The sequence below is a fragment of the Pleurodeles waltl genome, chromosome 2_1 (assembly GCF_031143425.1).
Source record: "Pleurodeles waltl isolate 20211129_DDA chromosome 2_1, aPleWal1.hap1.20221129, whole genome shotgun sequence".
Classification (NCBI taxonomy): Eukaryota; Metazoa; Chordata; class Amphibia; order Caudata; family Salamandridae; genus Pleurodeles; species Pleurodeles waltl.
The window spans coordinates 612,760,158-612,787,120 of record NC_090438.1 but is presented as its reverse complement, the minus strand read 5'-3'; the positions used below and the strand labels follow the sequence as shown (position 1 = coordinate 612,787,120).

The window sequence follows — 26,963 nt, the reverse complement described above, 5'->3', positions numbered from 1 at the left end:
AAGAATAAAAACTGGACTAGAGCAACACAATACACATGGAAATAGGAAACGTGGCAGAGCTTATTTTTATCATTGACTGAATCTAGGGCTCCAAGTTTGTGCGATGGCCAATCTGGCCAGGATGGTCCATTAACAGTTTCAGCTTCTCGCCGAGGGTTCTGTCGTCTGCATTATATTCAGTGGAGATGTTGGGGGAAGTGGATGTTCAATCACATTGCAACAGTGAAACCAGTAAACTGAATATAAATGTTTTTAAAAACATCAGGACGAGTGATTGATGGTGCTCCGTGAAGACCCACGACCTCTATTTCCGAATACATCTGGGTTCATAAGAGCCTGAAGCCAATTGCATCAAATAACTTAGCTCATATGGCTTCAATTCTGAACACACATCATTTATTCAAAAAACATTTCTCGTTTCCAATAAATGTAACCGCTATGAAATTAATGAAATATTTCCCCAGACATATTCCGGTGCAGGTGTCCAGTGATTGCCTCCGGCTAACTCATACATCTTTCCAACTCCTCGGAAAAATGGCTATGTTGTTTTAGCTTGTTTGTTAATTGCAACGACGATCGATTTTAAACGTGTGAATAAAGGGCTGTAATAAAGGGGTGCATTATAACAGCAAAAATAGATCGTAAAATAAATGCGATTCGTGTTTGTGCAGTGTGCCATGGCACATCTTCCTCAAAACCTATTTGTACTACTGAATGGAAATTATTGATGCTGTAAACATTGAGAGTTTTGTTGTTCAGCTGCAGCCGTTGTTGTTTTCTGATTTTGTATGTTGAATATTTTGAAATAAGTTTGAGTGAGCTACTTCAGAAGTATAGCAGCAACAGCTGCTCCTTCTGAAGTAGGTCTGCCTTCTTTGTCCTGTCACATTATCATTTTTGGGTCTGGAGAGTGACAGCTTACATTTTTTCGTGAGAACTCATTTGATAGCAAAAAACTGAGTATTGATAGAATAAAGTGAGGCTTTCAATGTTGCTTTGCTCCGTTATACATTTTGCATCGTGTTTCAGCACTGGTGATGGAGCTAAAAACACACTTCTTCTAATGCCAATGCCAGCTCTCTCCTTCCACGCCCTCCATTACTAGAAGCTCAGTGGAGGTTCCAGACTCTACTCCGATGGTCTGTTCCCCCAACTATGGACAAGATGCCCACCTTCTCCTTTGGGCACTGGCCCTCCGCAAAGAATGGCACCCCTCCCTCGTCCTACAGGAGGAAAGACGTCATCTATGAGAAGGTATTCAAAATGGCGTAGGTGACATATCCCTTATCCCTTTTTCTCAAGATGTTAGCACAGTACGAGGTCTTGTGTACACCAGTGAGCAGCAGCCCCAGTAGCCGCATTACAAGACATTCTCCCTGCCTGTGCACCTTATTTACTATACACCAGCTGACTGTTTCTCACCCTCTTTCCTTAGAGGTCACTCCCTGTCTGTGTCATCCTAGCAGCATTAAGTGGTTAATTCCCTCGGGAAACATCCTTTTCAACAAAGTATTTTTAACAAAGTCGTGGTTAACGAAAGCGCAACAACTTTTTCTGAACTACGAACATGCGTGGTTAAGGTACAAAGAAGGGAGTTGGCGAAGGAGGAGGATGCAGGTGACAAGGGGTCGACTAAGGTAAGTGGGGGGTTTTAGGTTTTGGGGAGGAGGTGGGGGGTCAGGGGGTTTTAGGTTTTGGGGCGGGGTTGGGGGGTGGGGCATTTTTGGTTTTGGGGAGGGGGTGGGGGGTCAGGGGGTTTTAGGTTTTGGGGTGGGGTTGGGGGGGTGGGGCGTTTTTGGTTTTGGGGCAGGGTGGGGGGGTGGGGCGTTTTTGGCTTTGGGGAGGGGTGGGGGTTAGGGGATTTTAGGTTTTGGAGCGGGGTTGGGGGGGTGGGGTGTTTTTGGTTTTGGGGAGGGGGTGGGGGGTCAGGGGGTTTTAGGTTTTGGGGTAGGGTTGGGGGGTGGGGCGTTTTTGGGTTTGGGGAGGGGGTGGGGGTCAGGGGGTATTAGGTTTTGGGGTGGGGTTGGGGGGGTAATGCTTTTATCAGGAATGCCTTCACAACGAAAATCGTTGTTAAGGCATTCGTGGTAAAATCATTAGTAGTAGCAACGAGGTCGGTGTTCCGACCTCGTTGTTAAGGCACTAGTTGTTTAGGAAATCGGTGTTCCATCGTACAACCATTCTCTCTACTTTTAGCCACACTTTCTCTTTCTCTCCCTACCTGTACCGCTTTCCCAGACTGTGCAGTGCCTCTCTGGTTTGTACGTCTGCACCACCCACTGGCCATCTGAAGTGGCCCCAGACCCTGCATCGTCTCAAGGCTTGCATTGTCTCTCTGACTTTGTCCTACTCATTCATTTTGAGACCTTCTTACAATCGTTGTTAAGGCATTCGTGGTAAAATCATTAGTAGTAGCAATGAGGTCGGTGTTCCGACCACGTTGTTAAGGCACTAGTTGTTTAGGAAATCGGTGTTCCATCGTACAACCATTCTCTCTACTTTTAGCCACACTTTCTCTTTCTCTCCCTACCTGTACCGCTTTCCCAGACTGTGCAGTGCCTCTCTGGTTTGTACGTCTGCACCACCCACTGGCCATCTGAAGTGGCCCCAGACCCTGCATCGTCTCAAGGCTTGCATTGTCTCTCTGACTTTGTCCTACTCATTCATTTTGAGACCTTCTTACAATATTGATTCTCTCTTTACCTGCACCATCTCTTCTCTGTATTTCTTCTCGTAGGTGTACTCCCAGCTCAGTTCTGTACTTATAGAACATTTCAGTCACTACCACATCCCACTGTCTGTGTCTTCTCTTTGCCTCAACTGGTTATCTACCTTTGTAGCTTTTTTCTGGCCTGTGCTTCTCTACCCACACCTTCTCAGTCTTCCTTTCTCTCTTTTAGAACTATCTGTCTCCACACAGTGCCTCTTCTGGTGGATGCCCCTGCCTGCACTGCCTCACAACAAGCACTGTGTGTTTGTTCTGTCACTGTGGGTAGCAACTCCCTTTACTTCCACCTATTTCCCTGCAGTGTGTCCCTCTGGTACACCATGCTGCCTGCACATTTTGCTCTCTAGGTCAGTGGTTACTAACCTGCGGTTCAGGGGCCCCTGGGGGTCTGCAAAGCCTACTCTTGGGGTCCGTGAGTGCTTAGGAAATTAAATACTATTCACAGATTAATATAGGGTAATCATTTTTAAAAAGCAAAAATGAAAATCTGAACATTTTAAAATGTTCTATAAATGTGAAGGAATGTAAAACTGAAGGCTAAAAAGTAAGTTAGTGTTCTCATTTTGGTTAGTGGAGGCAGTGCAAGTGCATCAAACAGAACGTAGGGTGGACGAATAGTGGCTTCAATTGAATTTAGAACAGGTCCAACCTTCCAATTAAAATGTTTTTTTTTTTATATTTGTTTGTGAATTAAATACATGATTAAATATGTTGTGTATTTGTTTGATAAAGGCTTGTTTCTGTATTTTCGTGTATTCTTTTACGGTTCAAATCATTGAAAATGCTTAGGCTGGGACCTCCTGCTTCATGTAATGACTTAGTGGGGGTGGGTTCTCAGACACCAATAGTGGTTCATTGAGGATCTCGGGGTTCCAGTAATGATTAAGTAGGGGTCCGTAGGAGTCAAAAAGTTAAAAACCACTGCTCTAGCTTATCTCAGTAAAAAAATTCTCACTACTTGCACAGATGACGTGCCTGACAATCTCTGTGTTTTTACTACCAATGCATATGCCCTTTCCCTAGCTTCGGTACTTTGCCTCAGCCTGCATCATTTTTCTTTCTGATCATATTCTTGCTCCCTGCCATTGCTTGTACCTGCCTGCAACACTTCCTGCCTACATGTTCCTAATCCTGCATTCCCAGCCTAGACTCTATAGCTGTCTCTTCCATGTTTGTACACAAACCATGCACTCGCACTGATTTCCAATCAGCTTAATTCATGTGCAAGTTAATCTTCTGGATAACTCTTGCTTGGCTGCGCCCTGTTGTGCCATAACGACCATCACGTCCCCTGTCATTCCGCTGCTTCTCTAATCCCATTTTTTACCCCGTACCCGTTTGTGGCGTCTCACTAATCTGTGTCCTCCTTGTCCACGTGTCCTCTCCCTTCCTCTACATAACCCTCTCACCGTTTCCTTTCACTGGAGGCCCTTCCCCAAGTCCCCTGATTTTAAGCCGCAGGTAGACTACGCTCATTTATGTACAACACAGAAAGCGCTGCATTAGAAGATTGCTGATAGCTAATTTGTTGCCTGTACGCTGGTTTCTGAGCAAAACAAGCAGGGGAAATCAGCCTCTACATCCCTACATCTTGCAAGCAGTTCAGCTAGGATTGATAAAATGCAAGTACAGTTAACAGTTAAGCAAGGCGGGTAACCAACTAACTGAAATGCAAACAGGAGGACTGGGACCGGAGATAGGTCCGGGCACCAAAATAAAAGTTACTGCCATGAGCGAATCAGATTGCTTAAAAAGTGACCCACATTTATAAATCAGGGCAGTTTTGCACATGTAATGACAGGATGCGTAGGCGTTTTGCAATGTATGGTAGACTGCATGCAAAAGAGAAAACAATAGTAGAAACCGGCCCACAAAATCATAACATGGCACTTAAACAGCCACAAACTAGCCCACACAGTGACCTGTCACACCCGCCCTACTGAATTACCAGATTTTTCCACCGGCCAGGCCGACCCAGAATTTAAAGGGAAAATAGCACTGTTTTTTGATGAATTACTTGTTCCATTTTGTTAAAGCACTTCAACCATCTAACCATAAGAAAGCCAATAAATCCGATTTATGTGAATTATTGACTTTTTGAGTGTTGTATGATGGATGGCTAAGTGGATAAATGCAGCAGTGTGTAAATATGCCGATGAATGGATGCATTAGTACAAAAAATGAATGCATGCCTTATGTGCAAGGGGTCCCTCTCTCATTTATCCATCCATTGACTCATTATTCTATCCATTTACACTTTCTCACTGTCATCTACTCAGCCATGGACACAACCACACACACCAATTTACTAATCCGTGAAGAAGTATTTTTACATATAAAATAGGAAGACTTATTGGTTTGCCGATGTAAGTTACCAGAATATATATTGCAAGTCAACGCATACTAGGGCCTATATTGTTAGACAGCAAACAGTGCTACAAGTCAATATAAGGGCAGGCTCTGGCTTTGCAGAACTATTCTCATCAAGGGTTCCCTGAAAACAACAAACATAGGAGCAGGACAGGGAGCAAAGAACAAAGGAGCCAAAAAAAAGACCTTCTAACCAAAGCTCTAATACAAGAGTCTAAAACCATCAAATAGAGAAAAAAACGTTATATGCAACAGAAAATGCTGATATTAATTTGTACTTATCAATTAATTCCTATTATCAATGTATCAATGCATATTGTTTTAATCACATTTAATAATTCAAGAAAACCTTCTTGTCCCATCATTAAAAACTCCCCATACTCACTCACTTCATACACACACTTCATATGCCACACATCAAGAAGATCATAAAAACCACGTTGTAGCTGATCTCTTTGTAAAAGACCATCAAAATGTCCCAAATTCATTTTTAACTACAGTATTTAGTACAGAATCATTTCTTGTAAATTATTAGAAAAATAGCAATCTCAAAAGCATTCATCAATAATATTGTAACATATTCTAATATAATTGATATCAATCAGTATTTCCACTAGGGTATTGTGTTGGTTTATATTGGGTACTCACTTGTGCCTGGACAAAGCTATACCTCTATGAAGAGCTTTAATAATAGCAAAACGGGTCAAGTGTTGCTTTTATGCATTCCATGTTGGCTTGGATAGTATTTTACAGATCCAAGCTGTAATACTGTGCCTGGAGTAGTAAAAGACTTCTGTCATTTTACAGCTGGGCTAGGATGGCACTATCTAAAACTATGATTAAAGATGTTGATGTGAAAATGGCAACAAGCTTTGTCCCTTTCCACCTCGGCATGGATAGCACTGTGACAATCCTATGCTTAAAAAGTTTGCTAGAACAGAAATTTGAGGTGAGCAGATTCAATGTTGCTGGTGTTGTAGTGTGTTCTAAAAAGGAGCATCTCTCCAGCTAAACATTGGAAGTACCCAGAGTTCCCTGCTTCCTCTCTTATATAAATAAATATCAATAATATAATTGTTATTTTACAATATATTAATGTTATTTGTTGTAATATTTAGATTTACTTCTTTAAACTGTATATATTAAAAAAAATCATTATTTGTGTGTGTTTTTGAACAATGTTAGTGTCACCAATATTTGATCCAATATTTTTGCATTTACCATCTTAAGTATAGGAATACAATGTAGTAGCAATATTTGTGACACAATATTTTTGTTAACTACATTTTGATGACAATATTGTGACAGTGATCTGATAAGTGATAAGTCAGATGTTAATGATGTTGGCATTAGATTTGTGGATGTGCTGCTTTTTGTGGCTGTGTTGTTTCTGTGATCATTGCACAGGGTGATGTACAACAGGATAATGATGATAACTAAACTGATACATTGATTTTAGAAAGTCAGAAGGCTTTCTCTTCTTGTATTATTAGTTTAGGATCATCCAGTGAGGACATCCTGAAAGTATTCAGGGTGTACATTATCAAGCTTGTCAGGGTGGCGTTTGTTGGGAGTGGGTGATGGCACAGGAGTTACATAACCCTTGTCTGCCTTGGAGTTTATGTTGCTTTATTCACTATCCTGAATTGAAATTTTAAAAGATTTTCTAGTGGATTTACCAATCAGTTGACATTGCGCACACTGTTTTTTGGGATTTTTCTTACATTGTTCTGTGCCAAAATGTGAGGATTTCAAAGATAATCTGGTGGTGGGACGGCTAGGGTTTGGTGGAACTGTCTGGTGCAGTGGTGGTCACTTGACCATAGACCTTGTTGGAGTCTTATGTGCTTCTCAAACCATCTCTGCTTTTGATGTACTTAGTCAGAGGAATTATGCCAGCCAAGCCATTACCAGTGCAATATTTACCAACCTTTGACAAAATGTTGTGCAACGTTACTCATACCACTGTCTTACTTCCTGTTTGTTACCTGCAGACTCAGTCATTCATGGCGGAATGACCTATAGTTCTGTAGCTGATACTTGCCACTCAGTCCGCTAGTGCTTACAATGTTCCTCTTTCTTTGCAGAAATGTGATGTACTCTGGGAAGACTTTCACCAAAAGCTAGTGGACGGGGCTTTGTTGACCCTCGATACGTACCTCGGACAGTTCCCGGACATAAAAGTATGGTAAATTTAGTGAAACATTCAATCAGTTAAACATGAGTAAATAAAGGAATGCATTCTGCAAATAGTTGTTGTGATGTAGTAATCTGTTTCTTTTTATAGTAGGTTATGCTAGAAGTTCTTTTCATTGTTTGCCTGGTAATATGTTAATTACTGCACATGTTATCTTTGGGGGCACATGCGTGCACGCGCCTTCACTGTAGTTCTATTCTCTTTGAAATGTATCCTTTGTATTTAGACGGACTTTGACTATCTACTTGGCTGGCCATTCCTCTGCTGATGGGGACGCTTTTTACAAACAAGCCAAAGAATTAACTTATCGGACTACGTTCTCATTTACTACATTTTGACGATGAAGGCTGTCCTCAGTGGTGGAGTACACTTTTCTTAAAAGGAATTCCCCCTTCCGCGATGCTTTCAACGTCCACCTTGTTTGGGCTGCCTGTGCCCCTTTACGCTGCACTTTCGTAGCTGACCACCACTCTGATTTTCAGATTCAAGCTGCTCAGGTCCTCACCGCAACTTAGAGGGAACTCACCGTTATTGTAACGGTCTTACCTACGCAGCCTGCCGCAAGTCACCCGGCGCGCACGTCTCTTACGTTCTGCCTCAACTCACTGCAGTGAGGCAGTGAGTTGAGGCACAAACTACCCCACTTCACTGTTAATAACTTCAAGACACGGTTAAAAAGTAACAGTTTTTTTTTTTACATGGCTGTTCACAGTCTGTAATAGTATCAAGAACACCTCGTGCCGAATACACTGAAATAGCAGAAAAAAATATTGGCGCTTAATTAATTGTATACACAAATGTTGGCCATTTCAGAGTAGGATACTTTTTGTTTGCCTCAATGGGTATTGTCCCAGAAAACATCACAAAATAACTTAGCAGATCAATACAGTTAATCGTGTATTTAAATATTTATGAAAAATCCCACTAATCTTGATAAATAACGACATCTTTCTCTGTACTTACATCTAATTGTAAACTGAACAAGAGTTGTTTCCTGGTTCCATTTTGAGTTAAAAGGGCAGCTGCTCCTTGATAACAGGCCTATTCTTTTTTTTATTCTGTTACTTGTTCCCGTCTACGCTCCCTAAGATTGTTGCATAACAGTAATGAAGAATACTGTTTCCAGCCACTTGAATATATTGTCCCAGATTTACTATGATTTTGCATCTGTAGTGTGTCAATTTTGTGGAGCAGCCCCAAAGCAAACTCATTTTTGGAATCTACTAATCCACGCAGGGCACTTGACATGGCTTTCCCATGGTTTAGTGCGTATAAAGTAATGCAACACAGTGCAAAGTGCTGCCTTCCATTACTTTGTGTTGGGTAACAATTACATGTGGAGCATGCACATTCCCATACTTCCAACCATGTATTTTGATGCAAAGCCAGATTTACAAAGACGTATACCTGGGTTTGGGCCAACATGATATGCCTTCCTCTTTCCATGTGTGCGGCGTGCATCAGCACACCTATAAAGAGGAATATGCCTCTAAAGATTCCCTGTAACACAGACACCCTTGAACTCTGATGCAATGATGCCTGCATTGGTGCTAGGCAGAACCCAGTGCTGCAGTGCATAGAGAGTAGAAATGCTCAATCTAGTCAATGTTTTTGTACATATGGAGCATTTCTGCTCGCTTCTTTTCTTGCAAGGTAGCACAGCAAGTTCCCTTGATGCATGGTACCACATTAAATAATAAAAAATATATTGCCAGATGTGCCAGTGCAGTTAGTCCAGGAATACTGTTTCAACACAAGAGCTGCATCTTGCTGAGCTACATGTGGTGTCCAGGGGTAAACCTATGTTGAGCCTGCAGCCATGAATTCTTTGCACTTAACAGTCCAAGAGTTAAATAAAGCACATGTTGAACTGTTATTTGGGTTAAAGGCAGTCACGGCTCGCGGTTGCCAAAGGGGATGGGGTGGCGCGTGCGTGGAGAAGGAGAGCAGAGCGGTGGCAGGGGAATAGCAATGAAAAAAGAAAAAAAAAAAAACTTACCTTGGCTCCCGCGCCACGTGCCACTCCTCTGCTGGCTGCATGCACAGACTTCCAGCCTGCCCTGTGGCCAGTCCTGACACTGCTCAAAGCAGCGTCAGGATTGGCTGGGGGCGCCCAGCCAGGGCACTCCCAGGTAGACAGGGAGCCTGTGCAGGCTCTCTCCAGGCCAGCAATGTGTGTTTAGCCGGCCCAAGACGGCTGGGCAAACATATGTGCTCTGAGGGGGAGTGCTGGGAGAGTGCTGGGCACTCACCCCAGCACTCCCTCTCAGACTACGTCACCCCGTGGCCCGCCCCTTTACAAGAAAATGATAACTGTTAGAAATGGGGTTTCTGGTTGGCTAGGGTATGCACCTAAGCCAGGCAGAACCCACCCACTCTAGTCAGGGCAAGGGAGTTACACGTCCAAGATAACCCCTGCTCACCCCCTTGGTAGCTTGGCACGAGCAGTCAGGCCTAACCCGGAGGCAATGTGTAAAGCGTTTGCACAACACACACAACACACGTGACGCACTATCCCCACCACAAAGGAAACACAACACCAAGTTATATGAAACTATAATGTATTGTACACAACGCAATTATTAGATCAAACATCACATATCAGTAATATCCTGCTACCTTAGCAGTTGTCATAACGTTCCATATTAGTTACTCTGCAGAACTAGCAGTAGTTACATATAACACACAGGCTACTTAGTATTCTGCAACATTAGCAGTAGTCAGGAAACACGTTATTACACAAAAGCACTTGTCATAAGAATATCATAAATGCCCATATTAGGAACCTTATAAAACATATGGCAAGTCAGAAAAACATATTAGCATGTTATGCCCATAAAAGGAACATTTGCATACACATATGAAAACATCATAAAAACAGGTAGGCAACATGTACACCAATAAAGTCTCTAGAAAGAACTTATATCATATACATTGTCTCATAGTAGTACCTGGTTTAGATGAGGGCACCTCCAGTGCCAGTGGAATGAAAATGGGGCCCTCAGCGCTCCTATGCGCCAAATGAGGGCTTCCCAGGAGTTCCAAAGATGAGGGTGGCGGTACGCACCCCCTCTACATTAATGACGGGCCCCTCCTGGGTGATCACTGGGGCCCCCCCCGGGCCTCAACCGGCCCTCATGAGGGGGACCAAAGTCAGCCAATGTAACTAGGGAGGAGGGGGGAGTCACGCACCCCCTCTGATTTGTAACAGGCCCCTCCTGGGGCCCACGATCGCTAAGGGCCCCCCTCTGACCTACACTGGCCCTTTCACTCACGGGGGGGCACCACAATGGCACTGGCCCACAAGGGGCCACAAAAATGATACCGGTGGTGCGGGAGACCCTCTGACGAGGGTTCCGCCCCACCCACTGTCTTGGAACAACTCCTTCAGGGCTCCGGTGGGGCAGGGAGAGGCTTCCTTCTCCCCTGCCTTTCCCAAAACAAGGAGAAAGGGGTCCCAGTGGGGTGGGGGAGCCTCCGATGAGGCCTCCTTCCCCGCCCGACATCTCGAGGAACAGGGGGTAGCTTGGTGAGTAAGACTGGGGTGGTGCGAGCTTCAGATTTTCCGACAATCATGCTGGCTGGCATATAGGCGGTCGGCGGTCGCCGCCCGCCAAGCGGTTCCCGCCGAAAGACCGCTCCGCGGTCAAAAGACCGCGTCGGCCATTCCGGCTTTCCCGCTGGGCCGGCAGGCGACCGCCAGAAGACCGCCGGCCGGCCCAGCGGGACAGCCCCTTCAACAATGAAGCCGGCTCGGAATGGAGCCGGCGGAGTTGAAGGGGTGCGACGGGTGCAGTGGCACCCGTCGCGATTTTCACTGTCTGCAAAGCAGACAGTGAAAATCTTTGTGGGGCCCTGTTATGGGGCCCCTGCACTGCCCATGCCAGTGCATGGGCAGTGCAGGGGCCCCCAGGGGCCCCACGGCACCCGTTCCCGCCATCCTGGTTCTGGCGGTGGACACCGCCAGAAACAGGCTGGCGGGAAGGGGGTCGGAATCCCCATGGCGGTGCTGCAAGCAGCGCCGCCATGGCGGGTTCCCTGGGCCAGCGGGAAACCGTCGGGAAACCGCCGGCTCCCCTTTTCCGACCGCGGCTTTCCCGCCGCGGTCAGAATCGCCCAGGAAGCACCGCCAGCCTGTTGGCGGTGCTTCCGCCGCACTCCGCCATGGCGGTCATGGACCGCCAAGGTCAGAATGACCCCCATAATGTTTAAATACATTATAACACAAGCAGGGTGCATGAGAGGGGCCTAAGGGGCAGAGGAAAGATAGAGGAATTCACATTAGTACAGTTCTAAGCGAGGGAAAACACAATATTTTGTCAAATTACCAATATTTCTGATGACTTTAAAAACTGAGAGGGAGAGAGTGTGTGTGTTTTTGTCTGAATATATTTAAATGTTCTTGGTGAAATCCGATAGACATTCCACCATATCATACTAAACTGAAAGCATCTGTACCCAACTATTTATCAGAAAACTAATTTAAAAGGGTTAGAAATGGGGTCTTTGATTGACAGTCAGGTTACCCCCTGTTCAAGCAAGGACCTTCACTCTAGTCAGGGTAAAAGAGAATCACCCTCAGCTAACCCCTGCTTACCCCCTTGGTAGCTTGGCAGAGCAGTAGGCTTAACTTCAGAGCGCTAGGTGTAAAGTATTTGTACCAACACACACAGTAACTTAATGAAAACACTACAAAATGACACAACACCAGTTTAGAAAAATAGGAAATATTTATCTAAACAAAACAAGACCAAAACGACAAAAATCCGACATACACAAGTCAAGTTATGAATTTTTAACGATTAAACTCAAAAATAGCGTTTAGAAACAAAAATGCTTCGATGAGATGTTAACACGGCGTTGTGACGGAGTCGTTCCCAACAAGCCGACACCAGCGGCGCCGGACACAGAGTCGTGTAGACCCCCAAGTACAGTACCTTTGGTGAAGAGTGAAAACAAGCTGATGCGCGAAGTCGGGGATCGTGGCGTCTGTGCGAAACGTTGAGTCCACACACTTTGAGCGGCGTCGGTCACGACGTGGTGCGGCGACTTCCACGAAGTCGCGGACTTCAGCGGGGCTGCGGCGGCATCAGGCCTGCGAAGAGCGTCGCGTTCCAGCGAAGGTTACGGCGTCGGGTGCAGGCGGCGTCACCGGATTCAGCAGCGGCGTCGGTCCGGAGTCGTCCGAAGTCTATTTCCTTGGATTTCCACCAGCTTTCCTTTCAAGGGCCCAGGGACTGGATAGGGCACCACTTGTCAGAGCAGGAGTCTCTCCAGAGACTCCAGGTGCTGGCAGAGAGAAGTCTTTGCTGTCCCTGAGACTTTAAACAACAGGAGGCAAGTTCTAAATCAAGCCCTTGGAGATTTCTTCACAAGATGGAAGGCATACAAAGTCCAGTCTTTGCCCTCTTACTCTGGCAGAAGCAGCACTGCAGGAAAGCTCCACAAAGCGCAGTCACAGGCAGGGCAGCACTTCTTCCTCAGCTATCAGCTCTTCTCCAGGCAGAGGTTCCTCTTGGTTCCAGAAGTGTTTCTAAAGTCTGTAGATTTGGGTGCCCTTCTTATACCCATTTTAGTCTTTGAAGTCACCTTTCTTCAAAGGGGACTCACACCTACTTGTGAAATCCTGCCTTGCCCAGGCAAGGCCTCAGACACACACCAAGGGGCTGGAGTCTGCATTGTCAGAGGCAGGCACAGTCCTTTCAGATGAGAGTGACCACTCCACCCCTCCCTCCTAGCAGAGATGGCTAATCAGGAAATGCAGGTTACACCCCAGCTCCCTTTGTGTCACTGTCTAGTGTGAGGTGAAAAACAACCCAACTGTCAAACTGACCCAGACAGGGAATCCACAAACAAGGCAGAGTCACAGAATGGTTTTAGCAAGAAAATGCTCACTTTCTAAAAGTGGCATTTTCAAACGCACAATCTTAAAATCAACTTTACTAAAAGATGTATTTTTAAATTGTGAGTTCAGGGACCCCAAACTCCACATGTCCATCTACTCTCTAGGGGAATCTACACTTTAATCATATTTAAAGGTAGCCCCCATATTATCCTATGAGAGAGACAGGCCTTGCAACAGTGAAAAACGAAATTGGCAGTATTTCACTGTCAGGACATATAAACCACATTACTATATGTCCTACCTTATCCATACACTGCACCCTGCCCTTGGGGCTACCTAGGGCCTACCTTAGGGGTGTCTCACATGTAAGAAAAGGGAAGGTTTAGGCATGGCAAGTGGGTACACTTGCCAAGTCGAATTTACAGTGTAAAAATACACTTACAGACACTGCAGTGGCAGGTCTGAGACATGATTACAGGGTTACTTGTGTGGGTGGCACAACCAGTGCTGCAGGCCCACTAGTAACATTTGATTTAGAGGCCCTGGGCACCTCTAGTGCACTTTACTAGGGACTTAACAGTAAAACAAATATGCCAATCATGGAGAACCAATTACATACACATTTTAAACAGGAGCACTTGCACTTTAGCACTGGTTAGCAGTGGTAAAGTGCCCAGAGTAACAAAAACAGTAAAATCAGAGTCCAGCACACATCAACAACCTGGGGAACAGAGGCAAAAAGTTAAGGGAGACCACGCCAAGGATGAAAAGTCTGACAGGGTGCAACATCCCATCTAAGCTGTGCCCTTGGAGGCTTTACCATAACTCCCCTGTATGAAAATGCACTTTTTGCACGGTAACCCCTCACACATACTTTTTGTTGTATTGTATTGCTGTTGCATGGACGTTGAACACTGGGCCACTTCTGTCATTAGTGAATGCGCTCTGACCCCTAAAGCATGCAGCTTTGGCTAATCCCTGATTGGCCACTTTAATTTACCTATACATCCCTCGTATGTGGTACCCAGGCCATAAGGTGAATGTAACTAGTGGATTAATGCCCGTATTGTGCCACCAATAAAGTAGCAATGTAAAAAAAAAGGACTCCAGGCCTGCCTCTGCAGCCTGATTGTGCAGTTTTAAAACTTCAAATTTGACCTGCCAAAAAACCCTTTACCAAGCCTAAACCTTCCTTTAGAATACTTATAACTCACTCCTATGGTAGGCCATGATTGGCTACATGGCAAGTTGCATGGTATTTAACATGTAGAAAATGTGTACTTAAGATTTACATGTCCTGGCTGCGAAAAATCTCCAAAGTTGTTGTTCTTGTTCACTGCGACAAGCCTATTTCTCCTATAGAAAGGCCCTGAGTTACAATATAAGACCTTATAATGAATACCTCCAGTTTGGGAATAGCTAGAATCATTGTCATAGGAGGACTCAAGTAAATACCAATTTAAAATTCAACATAATGATCGAGTCGGATTTTAAATTTCTATTTTGGAAAGTTGAAATTTTCCATGCCTAAGCCAGATGTTCATTTCTGTCAGGGTTCAGTGTTATCTGAAAGTTATTGGCTCTCCTGCGATGAGATATGTATTGCTCCCATCAGCAGACAAACGGCTTGGGATGAGGAGATGTTTTCATCCTTGACAGGTTAGCCATCTGAGCTGTGCTCATAACTTAATTAAACTTCAAAAGGTGCCTACCTTGTTACTGGTAGATGTAACTCACATAGACCTGCCCCTTCATTGTCTTGCAAGTCATCTGGGCTCCAATCTCAATGGTGAAACAACTGCTTCTAGAGCCAGTTTATAGTGACCACAAGGGATGGTGTGCTGATTAAACTAGCCATGCCTTTGGAAGGGCCCAGACAGCTCTGCACAAGGGAAGAAAGGTTATGCCATACTAGCTATAGGTGGAAAGGGGCACTGTGAGATAATGTACAGTAAAACCCCAGGAAGTGCTGCAAAAGTCAGTAGGGGCACCCCTAGGAACCTTTACTCCATTGGTTAGGGAGGGGCCAGGCAATTCCCACATCCATAGGCTGGCACTGGGCATAATAGTGGCATCCTCGGTACCCTCTATAGAACACTTCTGGACCTGTGGAAGACAGAAAAAGGACTGCAATTGCTGTTGAACTTGTGGGAAGATACCCAAAGATTGCACCTGCTGTCCACTTGTACCTAGAATATTGGATGTCAAGGGCAAGTTGGCTAGCCTCCTGTTCAGTTCCAGGAAAAAAAATCTTCAAGAAGTCCAAATCTCTGCTGAGCCCAGCTGCCCAGTTCCAACTAGATTTGCCTGGCTTCAGGAAGATTGAATTCTAGCCTCCAAGTAGTCCACACATTTCCCGCCCCCTTAGCTGGTGTTAGGGTATGCTCCTTCCACCTTCTGAATTGAAATATTAGACATTTAGAAACTTTTTGCCAAAAGAGCCAGAGACTACCATCAGTCTGCCGCCTGCAGCTGCTAACATTGAACTGCAAGTTGCTGGTTTGCCCCACTGAAAAGATCATGGTTTCCAGAAACATTTCCAAGCCTGAACGTGGAGGAATTCACCAGGAAAATCAAAATCAGCCTTAGCACCAGGGACCACCACCTCCCTGTGGCTTTCTTTAATAAAGGAGGGGGGCTTGCAGACTCCACTCCTGGGACTTCTATATGCCCTAGGGACCACCAGCTCCCCGGAGCTAAAGAAACATTAGTGAGGGCAGTGTGGACCCTCCCGGGGACCACCGTCTCCCTGGGGCCAAATTTATATCTAAAAATGGGAGGAGGTGCAAGGCCCCCTTCCCAGGGCCGATTTCAGCCCAGAGGACCCCATCTCCTGGGGCCTGGCCACTACTACCTGGGTTATGTGGTCTCACCCAGGGCATCCATTATCCTTTGATGGAGACCAAGGGGGGAGCCTTAAGGCACCCGCTGTCCCCACCGGCTCCTTTGTTGTGCTGGTCTGGGGAGGTGGTGGTCCAAGGCTGTATATGGCCCAGGAGGAGCCACGTGGACCCCCTTCCTCTTTAAAGAATTCAAATGGCCCCGGGGAGGTGGTGGTCTCTGGGTCCAGGGGAGTTGGTGCGGCCCGGCACTTCAATGTTTAGCCCCTGGGAGATGGTGTTCCCCAGGGCTCAAAAAGCCTAATGAAGGGGGGTCCACATGGCTCCCCTCCTTAATAATAAGCAAACACCAGGAAGGTGGTGGTTTCCAGGGCTCATAAGAGCCTCAGGATGGGGGCCCTATATGCCCCTCCTTTATTTTTATATACACTTTCATGCCCCCAGGACCTGGCCCACATGGGGCTTTGTAGAAAATAAGCAAGGGAGCCTGCACTTGTGTTTTTTTTGGGGGGGTTCTGTGGATTTGCTGTGAATTCACAGCAAAACATTTTTTAAAGTGCTTATTGCCTCAGAGGTGTTCCAGGAGGCCCCAGCTCCAAGATTACGGGGTCAGGGTACTTATACACTGCCCTCTTTTTTTTTTAAATCGTTTTGTTTTGGACTCGGCTGAGTCTGAGTGCCAAAAGGGCTGCCAACACTTCCTGGTTAATGTGTTGACAGCCAATCAGCTTTCTGCATAAGATCGGTAAAATTTGTGAATGTGGGGGGGGTCACCCGGCCCCTTGTAACACTGGGGATCACAATGTCCCCGGGGCCATGCGGCCCCCATTGTGAAGCCAATGATGGCCCTGGGAAATGCAATCCCCTAGGGCCGGCTCCTGTTAATTCACGGGATGCCCACCCCAGGACATAGCTGTTTGCTTGGTGGGAGCTGACAGCTCCCATCAAGCAAAAGCAAACATAACTCCGCTTTCTGCAAACGGGAGCTCTCAAACAGCTCATGCTTGCAGAAAGCAGAGTTTTCATCTGGTTCCCTGCACGCAAATATGCATGCAGGAAAGCAGATTAAAACATTGCTCCCACAAGCAAGGAGCTGCTTTAAAAGCAGGAAGCTGCTATTTAAAACAGCTCCCTGCTTGTGGAAGCAATGCCAGCTCCCACAGCAGACCACGGTCAGTTCTGGCCTAATGGTAGAGCTCTTGGACTGTCACTCAGTAGGCTGAAGGTTCAAATCAATGTATCTCATGGCAATGTGTCTGTTTATTTTCCAGTGTTTTGACTGTTAAACATTTCAAGTGATGTAACATTGAAGTCTTCTTCCACTCTAAATCTTTGAGTTTAATGTTATAGCTAAGTCTGGACACCACATGCTAAGGAGTCACTTTGGCTTAGTTAGAACAAATTGGCCACAGCACACAGAGTATATTGTCCAATCATGTAGTGAGGATAAAAAAATCCCTGGTGGTGTGTTGAAGGTCTAGAAGAAGTATTAGGTAAAGCGAAATCTTGAGTCTTGTTAGTAGATGGCGTCTTTATTTGTAGAGATTAGAAATCTTAATATCATCATAGATATACAGCCAACACGTGTTTCGTCACACAAGTGACTTCATCAAGGCTGGGCCGTCCGGCCAGAGTAGTATATAGTAATCAGCTAAGTAAGCTGAAATACGAAAAAAGAAGATCTTGTTGTAATAGTGAAACTAAGAGTAGTATAGCTGCCCGAGCAGCAGCAGGTGAATTGGGTGTTGAGCACGTCGGTTGTAACAGGTATAGGAGGCCCTAATAAGCCTTAAGTCAAACCTGATCAGTGTCGGGTGTAGAAGCGCGGTGAATCGTCTTCGGAACGTCTAGGCTTAGTGGTTAGGATCTCAGACACGTACACTGAAGGTTGAGGGTTAAAGTGTATGTGTGTCTGTGGTCATTTACCTGGATCCCCCAGGCCAAACTCACCCGGGGTAGTGGGGCTGTAGGTCCCTTCTCCACCCAATTTTTTTTTGAAGAGCAGGCCCCTGGAATGGGGTCTCCGGAGATGAAATCGGCAAGAGGGGGGGGGGGGGGTGAACCTGAGGCCTGCTCCCGCTGCGCATGGCCAAAGGGCGTGCACAGTGTGGGGTTGGGTGGTTAGGGCGAAGGACGGGTGCGGCGCAATGTTGGGTGGTTATAGTGGGAAGCCTCAGGGCCTGAGGGCCATGCGCTGCAGTGGTTGGATGAACGTATAGTAATGAAAATTACTTTACATTAAAAAAAACATAGAAATAAACTGAAAAAAACAAAGGTTACAGGGATGTTATAGCTAGGAAATAGAGTTAAAAAACATATAAATTCAACTAAAAAACAAAGGTTACAGGAACGTTACAGTTAGGCTCACATTTTAAACATACAAATCCATAGAAATTCACCTGTTATAGTTAAAGTTATCGCAAGTAACTATAACTCAAGCCCTAAGGTAACTATAACTTGCGCTCTCGCCATACACTGCTAATTATCCCACAAATTATGACACTCATGACATCTTTGATAACATCATTGATAATATCAGTGTAATATTTGCACTAACAGTTTTGACGAACCAGCTGTGCATGGCGGGCGGCGCAAGTTGTAATTGAGTTGTTGTAATGGCTTTGCATGGTTCCAGCCTCGTTGTAAAGACTGTTCAAACAGCCTACAGGGCTGGGTGTAATATATTTAAAAAGTAAGACATGTAATTTTAAGTTTTGTATATCCTGATGGTGAGACATTCTGAAATTCATTTTTCACTATTGCAAGGCCTACCTCTTCCATTTGATATCAGTTATTCAGTACACTCCTAGACCTGTGGATACTACAGATAAAGGACTGCTGTGCTGCTTTGCTGCCAGAAGGACTGTCAGCGTGCTGCCCTGCTACTCTGCTGTTCTTGTGCCCTGCTTGAAGGAATATTGGACCTGTACCCATCATCCAAGGCTTAAGTGACTCCAAGGGTCAGTTAGCTGACCCAGCCAGCTGACCTTCTGTTCTGAGCTACAGGGACATAAGAAGCTCCAGAGGCTTCCTGGAACTGCCTAGGTGACCTGTGGCCTGGACGTACAACTGGACCTCCCTGACCCCTGCTGGCCTCTGCTGGAGTCTGTTCCTGACCCTCAGCGGTCCCCCTCATGTCCTGCACCCTTGGTGTGGCCTCATTTTGGGGCTCTCTCAAATACAAACGGGCCCATGGGCACCAAACCCTTGCCACTGTGCCCATCATCAATACAAAGTTCGGGTGAATCAACTATTCAAGCTACTTCATCAACTGTTTACAGGCACCACCATCACTTAGTACAAAATTGGTACAATTGGTACAGAAAAAACATCTGTTCGAAAAAACGTAGAAATTCCTTTGCAGATCATTAGTTTAAGCTGCTTTATGGTCACACAAAACCCAAAAGCACTGAAATTCACCAGTTATAGAAGCAACACAATCAAATGTCTCACATTCATTGATTGTACCCTTACATTAAGAGCCTGATTACGAGTTTGGCATTTGGAAAACCCAGCCTCCAGACCCGTGGTGAGGAGACCACAGTCGAGGTTGCGGTCTCCCCACCGGCCTATTACAACTTTCCCACTGGGTTGACTAGTGGGATCCAAGGATCCAAGGTTCCCACCAATTAGCCCAGTGGGAAAGGTGTGACAGCATTGTTCCAGTCTCATAATTGAGCTGCTAGAGGTTTGTTGGCTTGTAGATTGACTAAACCTATCCATCATATGAACACTTCATGAGGTAATTTATAGTTGTGTTCTTGACCACATGGTCTTCAGTTCCATTGTGGAAGTAAGCAGCCTTGAGTTAGAATGTTCTCCAGTGAGGTTCATGAAAGTGAAATGTCGAGGATGTCATCTTCACTTCTACGGGATTCCAAGGGTGGTTGATGAGAACAACAGTGACCAGGTGAAAGCTTGAGCCTCTGGGATGATTCCTACAATCATATTTTCAAGAGAACAATCTTCTAGCCAACATTAAAGATTACCTTTTCAAGAGAATAATGTTTTTTCTTCTTCCTTCACTTCTTTGAGGTCATAGCAATAGGCTGTTTATTTTAGAATAAACTGGATTCCAGTGAAAATTACAAACAACTGGTTATTTGTGCCCTTGTGCAAATGTGTAGCCATACGGTGCAGTGAGATAGTGAAAAGGCTTATGCAATTTGTACCACTCACCATCATCATTAATGATGTGTCTGAGTACAAAATTAAACTTTTCAGTAATTGGCCAAATTTTAAATCATACAAAGTGCGAAAAAGCAATTCCCGGACAATTTCCATCAAGAAGATGTTTACGGGTAAAAAAAACAGTTTATTTTTACCTTGGAACACGGTGCAAAGGGAGATAGTGTTTCTCCTGATTCTGTGCCTGGCCAGTAATGTACTGAGAAATCACTGCAGATATTTCCAGAAGTGCTGCATAAGGCCCTGCCTACGGATTCTGGGAACTTGTCTGCTAATGCAAGCATGAATTATACATATGACGACAGATACCATTGAACAGGAGCCAACATATAGAGAACGGCAAAGGCACATAATTAAATTGGGACAGTCTTAAAGTTTTCCACTGCAGTCATCATCATTTTATCCATATTGGGCCACTTCTCTGCAGTAACACTAAAAACACACTGGCAATATGACGCTGCAATGCTTGGAATAAAAGTATAGCGCTGAAATAAGTTGCAGTTTATTAAATGCACAGTACAGATCATCATAAACTACATTGCTCAAAATATGTTAATTATTTCTAATAATGCTAACTGCAATAGCTGAATTACATCCTTTCCATCAAAAGTGCAAAATATATTTGTGTAGTCAGAGGTATTATATCACAAAACCATCTCCTAAACATTTGAACATGATCTTTACTATCACCACATCCTGTAGAAAATGGGAAATGGTCAGCCTTCTATTTGCAGCCTTACCTGGGGTCTTTAATCAATGTGGCAAGTCTGAGATCAGGCAATTTGAAATCAATCAGCAATTAAAGCAACTATAGATCATGTCATTTTTGTTCTTTTTGTAAATGGCCTAATGCTGCCCTGCAGCTGATTCAAGGCATTTGATACATACAAAGGGAATCGTGGATTAATATAGATACAGCAATCATGGTGAGTTAGGTGAACACCATAGCCGAGATTTATGAAGCCCTTGCGTTGCCATGGCATAACGCAAGGCGGCACAAGGCAATGCAAGGGTTTCAGTGAGATTTACTAACCCACGCAAAACCACTTTGCGTGGCTCTGTGTGGCCTAATAAATCTAAAGTGACGCAAAGCAGCGCAAGTCACTGCCTTGCATTACTTTGCCCTGGGAAGGCATTCCATGAGTGGACCTTGGGTGTTGCCACACATACACCAATGGGTTTGGTGCATTCCGAGATTTACTATGACTAACAAACCTGGGCATGTGTCAAAATGCTGTGCCTTCCCAGGTGAAGTGTAAAGAGGAGGAATATATTTATTTCTCCTCATGTTTCCTCATTCTACTTGTGCTGCATTCTACAGTAGAGAGAGAGAGGAAAACATCTCAGAGGATTGTGTTTGTTGCTGTATTGTATCCCTTCCAGCACTAAAACAATGCTGATTGTAGCACAGACTCCCTTGCACCAATGCAGGGAGACGGCAGGAATGTACCATCTTAGTAGACATGGCACATTCTTGCCCTTTCCCTATCAACGCAGCAAACAAGTTGTCTTGCTGAATTGCATGATTTGTTAGAAATCTGCCCTCACGGGGGGTGAATCTACAGAGCCATTATGGAAAATTGTAGATTCCATGGACTGAAATTGGTTCTGTCTTTCAGAGAACAGGGCCTTAAGAATTCAGGGCACTCTACAACTTTTATGGTATAGGGATGCTGGATCTTATGAGCTGCTCAGTGTCCATATTTGTCTCCCATGTTCAGAATCCATAGGCTGCAAAGCAAAAATCTGGACTGCACCAGCTACCCATGAAAGGACTTGGGAAACTTGCCAGCTATGTAGGTGCATGTACATGTGTACACTGAAAATTATCTAACACCAATTCTCAGCTGGAGGATTTAAAACTTCACCCCTCTATCACACCAAAATCAGTGATACTTGCAGCTCCTGTCCTGAAAAATGTTATAAGATGTTTGCAAGCTTTAATAATTTTAATGATGTCTTAGATCACCATTAGGGATAGGTAATTGCTAAAATGTTGGTGTAGTGGAGTTCGCTTACTGTTTAGACCCAGTGCTCAATTTAAGTAGGTGGTTGCAGATGGGGCCCATCAACACCCATTTTTGGGGACCAGCACTTATTTTTCTTCATCATACTTTGATCCAGAGCAATTTAGAGGAAAACACAAAAGGAGGAAAGGAGACGAAGAGAAAAAAGGAAAACCAGTTCAGAGACAAAATCAGGAATGGAAAGAACCTGAACGAGTGAGATAAAGAGACAGGGAGTGTCTGGTGGTGCATACAAGAGGCATGAGGTGGATTGGAGACTATGCAGCATTGGTATCTAGCACCAGAACCATGAACAGCACCACCCATGGGCTTCTAAATAAACTTTTAGGCCCTGGCACTTTTTCTTATAAAAATTAAGCATTGTTTCAACCACCTGCGGAAAGCTATTAAAATGTGTGGCACGTGTCTGCACTTAACATTGAAAAATGCTTGTGTTTGGGTTGCCCTACTTTAATTTAAATTCATTTCAACCTAACAAAACTCAAGTTTCTTTTGCAACCAATCTGATTGGTTGCACCACACCAAGCCTGGAGTCTTTGAGGAGGGGGGCAGCTAGAAATCCCATGTGGAAGCTAAAGTGAATCCAAGAAAAAAGGGGCATCACTTGGGGACACATGTACAAAGCAATGCTTTTAGCTATGTACAAAATACAAATTGCAATTCCGTATTACGTTACCGAATCGCAATTTGTGTTTGCGATTCGGTATCTGGAAGTGGTGTGCCTGAATGCAATATATGAAGGTCTTGTGACCCAATTATGGTCACTGATCATTCATATTATGGTGACTCCTGAAGGAGGTGGTAATCCATCCGCAAATGGGAAGGGACTAACTAATGAAACACAAAAGAGTCTCATACATTGGGAATACTGATTTCCATTTTGCGATTCAGAGAGAATCAGAATTAGAAAATTGGTATTTCTAATGTTAGTACATCTGGCCCTTGGTGAAAAGGAGAAATAAACATTTTGCCCACACCTATTCTGAACTGAAGTTCTTCCTGCTAGAGGTATTTTCGAATACACCATGACCTTCTTTTTGTTTTAACCAGTTATATTTAGGTTTATCAAAAGTACACAGAGCTGTCAAGTACTGTCTGATCTATGTAACAAATACAGTAACACAGTCCCATCTTAAATACCATATGTGTAATGTGACACAGCATATGTTGCAGGAGTTGTAGGACCTTATTATAAATGTATGAGCATGATTAACAGAGAAAGTTGTAAAATTGAACCTACAGGACTCTTACAATGGATGGGTGAAAGTGTGCAACTTTCTGGAATTCACAGAACCTTTCCAGATTACACCTGGAAACCTGCACAACTCAAAGATTTGTAGGCGTAATCCTGGAAAACCTTTGTAAATTATTTGTTTTCTTTTGCAGAGGCACATGTAACGTTTGTCTCGCACAAAAGTTAATCCTTGCCTATTTTCATGATGGGTGGAGGTAGGGTGGGCAGAAGTTTTAGAATGGCTACAAATTCTTGAGTTTGTAGATGATACAAAACTTTCCAGGAAACTAGGACCTGGAATACGCTACCATACAGTGAGATTTTCTCACGTGCAATATTTCACAATCATATAGTAAGGTCACTGTTAGTGAATATGTTGCAATTGCAAATCAAGCCGTTTATGCAATCAACCTTCAGAATATTTTGCTACAGAAGTATCGAGGACAAAATATCAAGGGGCAAAATATTGAAAAGTAGATATTGGGAAGCATAGATTTACTATTCCTAACTCCATCTCTACATACCTTGAAGATATGTGTACTGTGTAGTTACTTATATGTGGAGTTAAGTATGCAAAATTTAGACTTGCCTGTGAATGTATTTTTTTAAATATTTTGTCCATGATGTTGTGTCATTGATATTTTGGCATCCCTATTCAGGGTGCACACCCTTTATGCATCTAAGCCAGCCTTATAAATGCAAAAGACTATGGGCCTCATTACGTCCTTGGCGGAGGGGATTACTCCGTCCCAAAAGTGACAGATATCCCGCCCTCCGTATTACAAGTTCCATTATATTCTATGGAACTTTTAAAATGGCAGACGGGATATCTGTCACTTTTGGGCTGGAGTAATCCCCTCTGCTAAGGCTTCTTGCATTTCCAAATGAACTCCTCTAGCATACTAGGATGCTAAAGCGTCCATATGTAGATGAAAATAGATCCAGAATTTACCATTCCCTAAAAAAATATATAATTTTAAGTAAAACTTCAAAGAAAAGTAACATTCTAAATGATTTATTGTAATTTTCAACAGATTCGCATAGCAAAGCGGAGTAGAAAACTGGTTGACTACGACAGTGCAAGACACCACCTGGAAGCCTTACAGAACGCAAAGAGGAGAGACGAGGGGAGAATAACAAAGGTAAAGAGTGTCGTCTAACACAGCATTTATAAAAGAGAGTGTTCCCAGCTTTGCAGATGTTTTAGATTAAAACTTGTAATAACATCCTACAGAGCTGTGGATGAGCTTGTGTATCACTAAAATTATGTCAATGGTCTTCCCCCATTCTTCAGTAGAGCTCTGTCCTATGGACTGGAGGGGCAAGGAATGCACCAAATACATAGTTCAGTTCTGCTTTTCTATAGGTTCAAATGAATAGTGTTGGAAAAGAGACAACAAATGTTGTTGATAAGATCAAGTGATTGGAAAACCGGTTGTTAATTTAAATATCCCCTTTGCTCTATTATTTTATCAACCTTCTCCACACATCAGGCTTCGTTTTGTGCTTCAGCCTAGTTGTTTCTAGGTCTCTTTTAATAAGCTGAACCAAAACCATATTTGATTGTGCAACTATCACAGTATGTGTATGAAATGTCGTCTCCTCTGTTTTCCCCAGTGTCATTGATTTTGAACCCTAAAATGTTAGCCCTCGGCTGAGCCCTTTTAAGCAGGTCACTTCCATTGCATGTTTTACTGCAAATTTATTTTTGTGCAGACTTTACTGTTGTAGGAATGACCTGATGTGAGGTCAGACCACTAGCTGACTCTGGAGGTGTAAAATAATAATACACCCCATGTTCTTTTGGCATCAGTAGGGCCAATGGTCCTGCCTAATTCTATGAGAAAGAGGAGTTGAGGTGCTACGTCAGTACAGGGCTCTAAATTATTACATTTCCATTCGTTTAAGAGATGGACAAGAGACTAATTTATACATCAATACAAAGATAGTAGTCCAAGCTATATTCTTCTTCAGGGCTCAGGGAATCAAAGGGGATTCTCATCGGCCTTCCACATATGTATGATAGGTCACCCCAAGGAGAAGGAAACAGGTCCCATCACCCCTACGTTGTAAAGTACTATGGCAGTCTCTAGGACTACCTTCTCTGGGGTGTGCACTCACTCCTAGACCAAAGGGGAATTCAAAGGGCACTCTAGGGAAAGAAATTAAAAGTATTACTTCCAAGCAGGGCAGGACCACCATCACAGTAGTGCGTGTACCTCCATTTTGAGGCCAGTCACTGCTCACTTTTCTCTTCCCAGAGTGAACCATAAAAGCTAGGGCAATTACTACCGGTATACTTTTGACAAGGAAATGTGAATTACGTTTGGCTGGAGGCTGTGTCTCCATCCAGTCTGAATCAGCCAAAATCTGGGTCTCTGTGACTTAGTCCTACTTGCAGCATACTATATCTAATGTACAGGCTTTATAAATGTTTACCTCATCCCGTTGCCGACCTAGAGCTTCATTTAGACCTCGCTGAAAATTTTCAAGAATAGATATTTGGCCTGAGTTAAACCTCTATTCTGGCAGTGCCACCAACATCATGCTGTCTGTAGACGCTTTCAGTTCAGTCTTATTACAAGTTTATATCAGTGAGTGTTATTTTAGTCGGTTAGTTGGACTTTAATAACAACTCTTACACCACATACTTACTGGAGCCCTGAAAAGATAGAGACTACAGACTGATACTACTTGACATTTTTTGCTCCTTAATTAAATTTTTTCTCAGTACACAGAATCCTTCACCCAGACAACACCCCATCTTGTATCCAACCACATTTACTAGGGGAACCTACAAGTGGTGTCTTGTAAGCTCTGTGAAGGTCACTTAACAGCTTTATTCCTCTTTAATGTTTTCATTGATGTCTTATGCGGTGTTTTCCTCATTGACTTTGAAAGGTAACATTTCCTCCTGTGCCTCAGGCTTTGACCCCCTTAAAATGTAATTCTTGCTTTATTATTCTTCTGGCTACATGTATATATTTTATTTAGACCTAGGTGCACAGTGTCAATGCTTTGCTTTTTTCTCAGAACATTTCTATTGGTGCTCATGTGTTTTGTCATCTATGTATATAGCCTATCAATATTGTGGTTGTCAACTTGATAAAAAAGACAAACATAAACAATAACAAAAATAGAACAAGTTTTAGGAATTACCTATCAACATGCATGGTTACTTAAAATGTATCAGACAATGCAATCTTGTATATTGTCAGTATTTTCTAGAGACAAAATTAGTTATACTAACTGGGTGACAACACATATGTTATTTAGAATGCAGCCAGTGTAGGTAGCTTGCCACAACACAGATATGAACATGAGTGAGGAAGGGCATGACAATATTCATTTCACAAAGTTCAATCGCATCCATGCTCAGAATAGAAACTGTTAGACCTGGCTGGCTAAGGGTGGTCTTCCCCCAAATGTTTTCCCACCTCCCCTCCTGTTTTGCTGATTTTGTTTTATTTGGCCTTAAGACTCTGTGCATTTCACAACTGCTAACCTGTACTAAAGTACTTGTGCTCAATCCCT

General features: G+C 43.9%; 1 protein-coding gene across 12 annotated transcripts in view; it reads left to right on the top strand.

Annotated features, from left to right (window-relative positions):
* AMPH (amphiphysin) overlaps positions 1 to 26,963 on the top strand; it is a 927,201-nt gene that overhangs the window by 555,315 nt on the left and 344,923 nt on the right. For all 12 annotated transcript variants that reach the window (XM_069215773.1, XM_069215772.1, XM_069215765.1 and 9 more), the window contains exons 5-6: positions 7,186 to 7,281; positions 24,464 to 24,571. In XM_069215773.1, the coding sequence (XP_069071874.1) occupies positions 7,186 to 7,281; positions 24,464 to 24,571 (204 nt within the window). The remainder of the gene's footprint in view (positions 1 to 7,185; positions 7,282 to 24,463; positions 24,572 to 26,963) is intronic.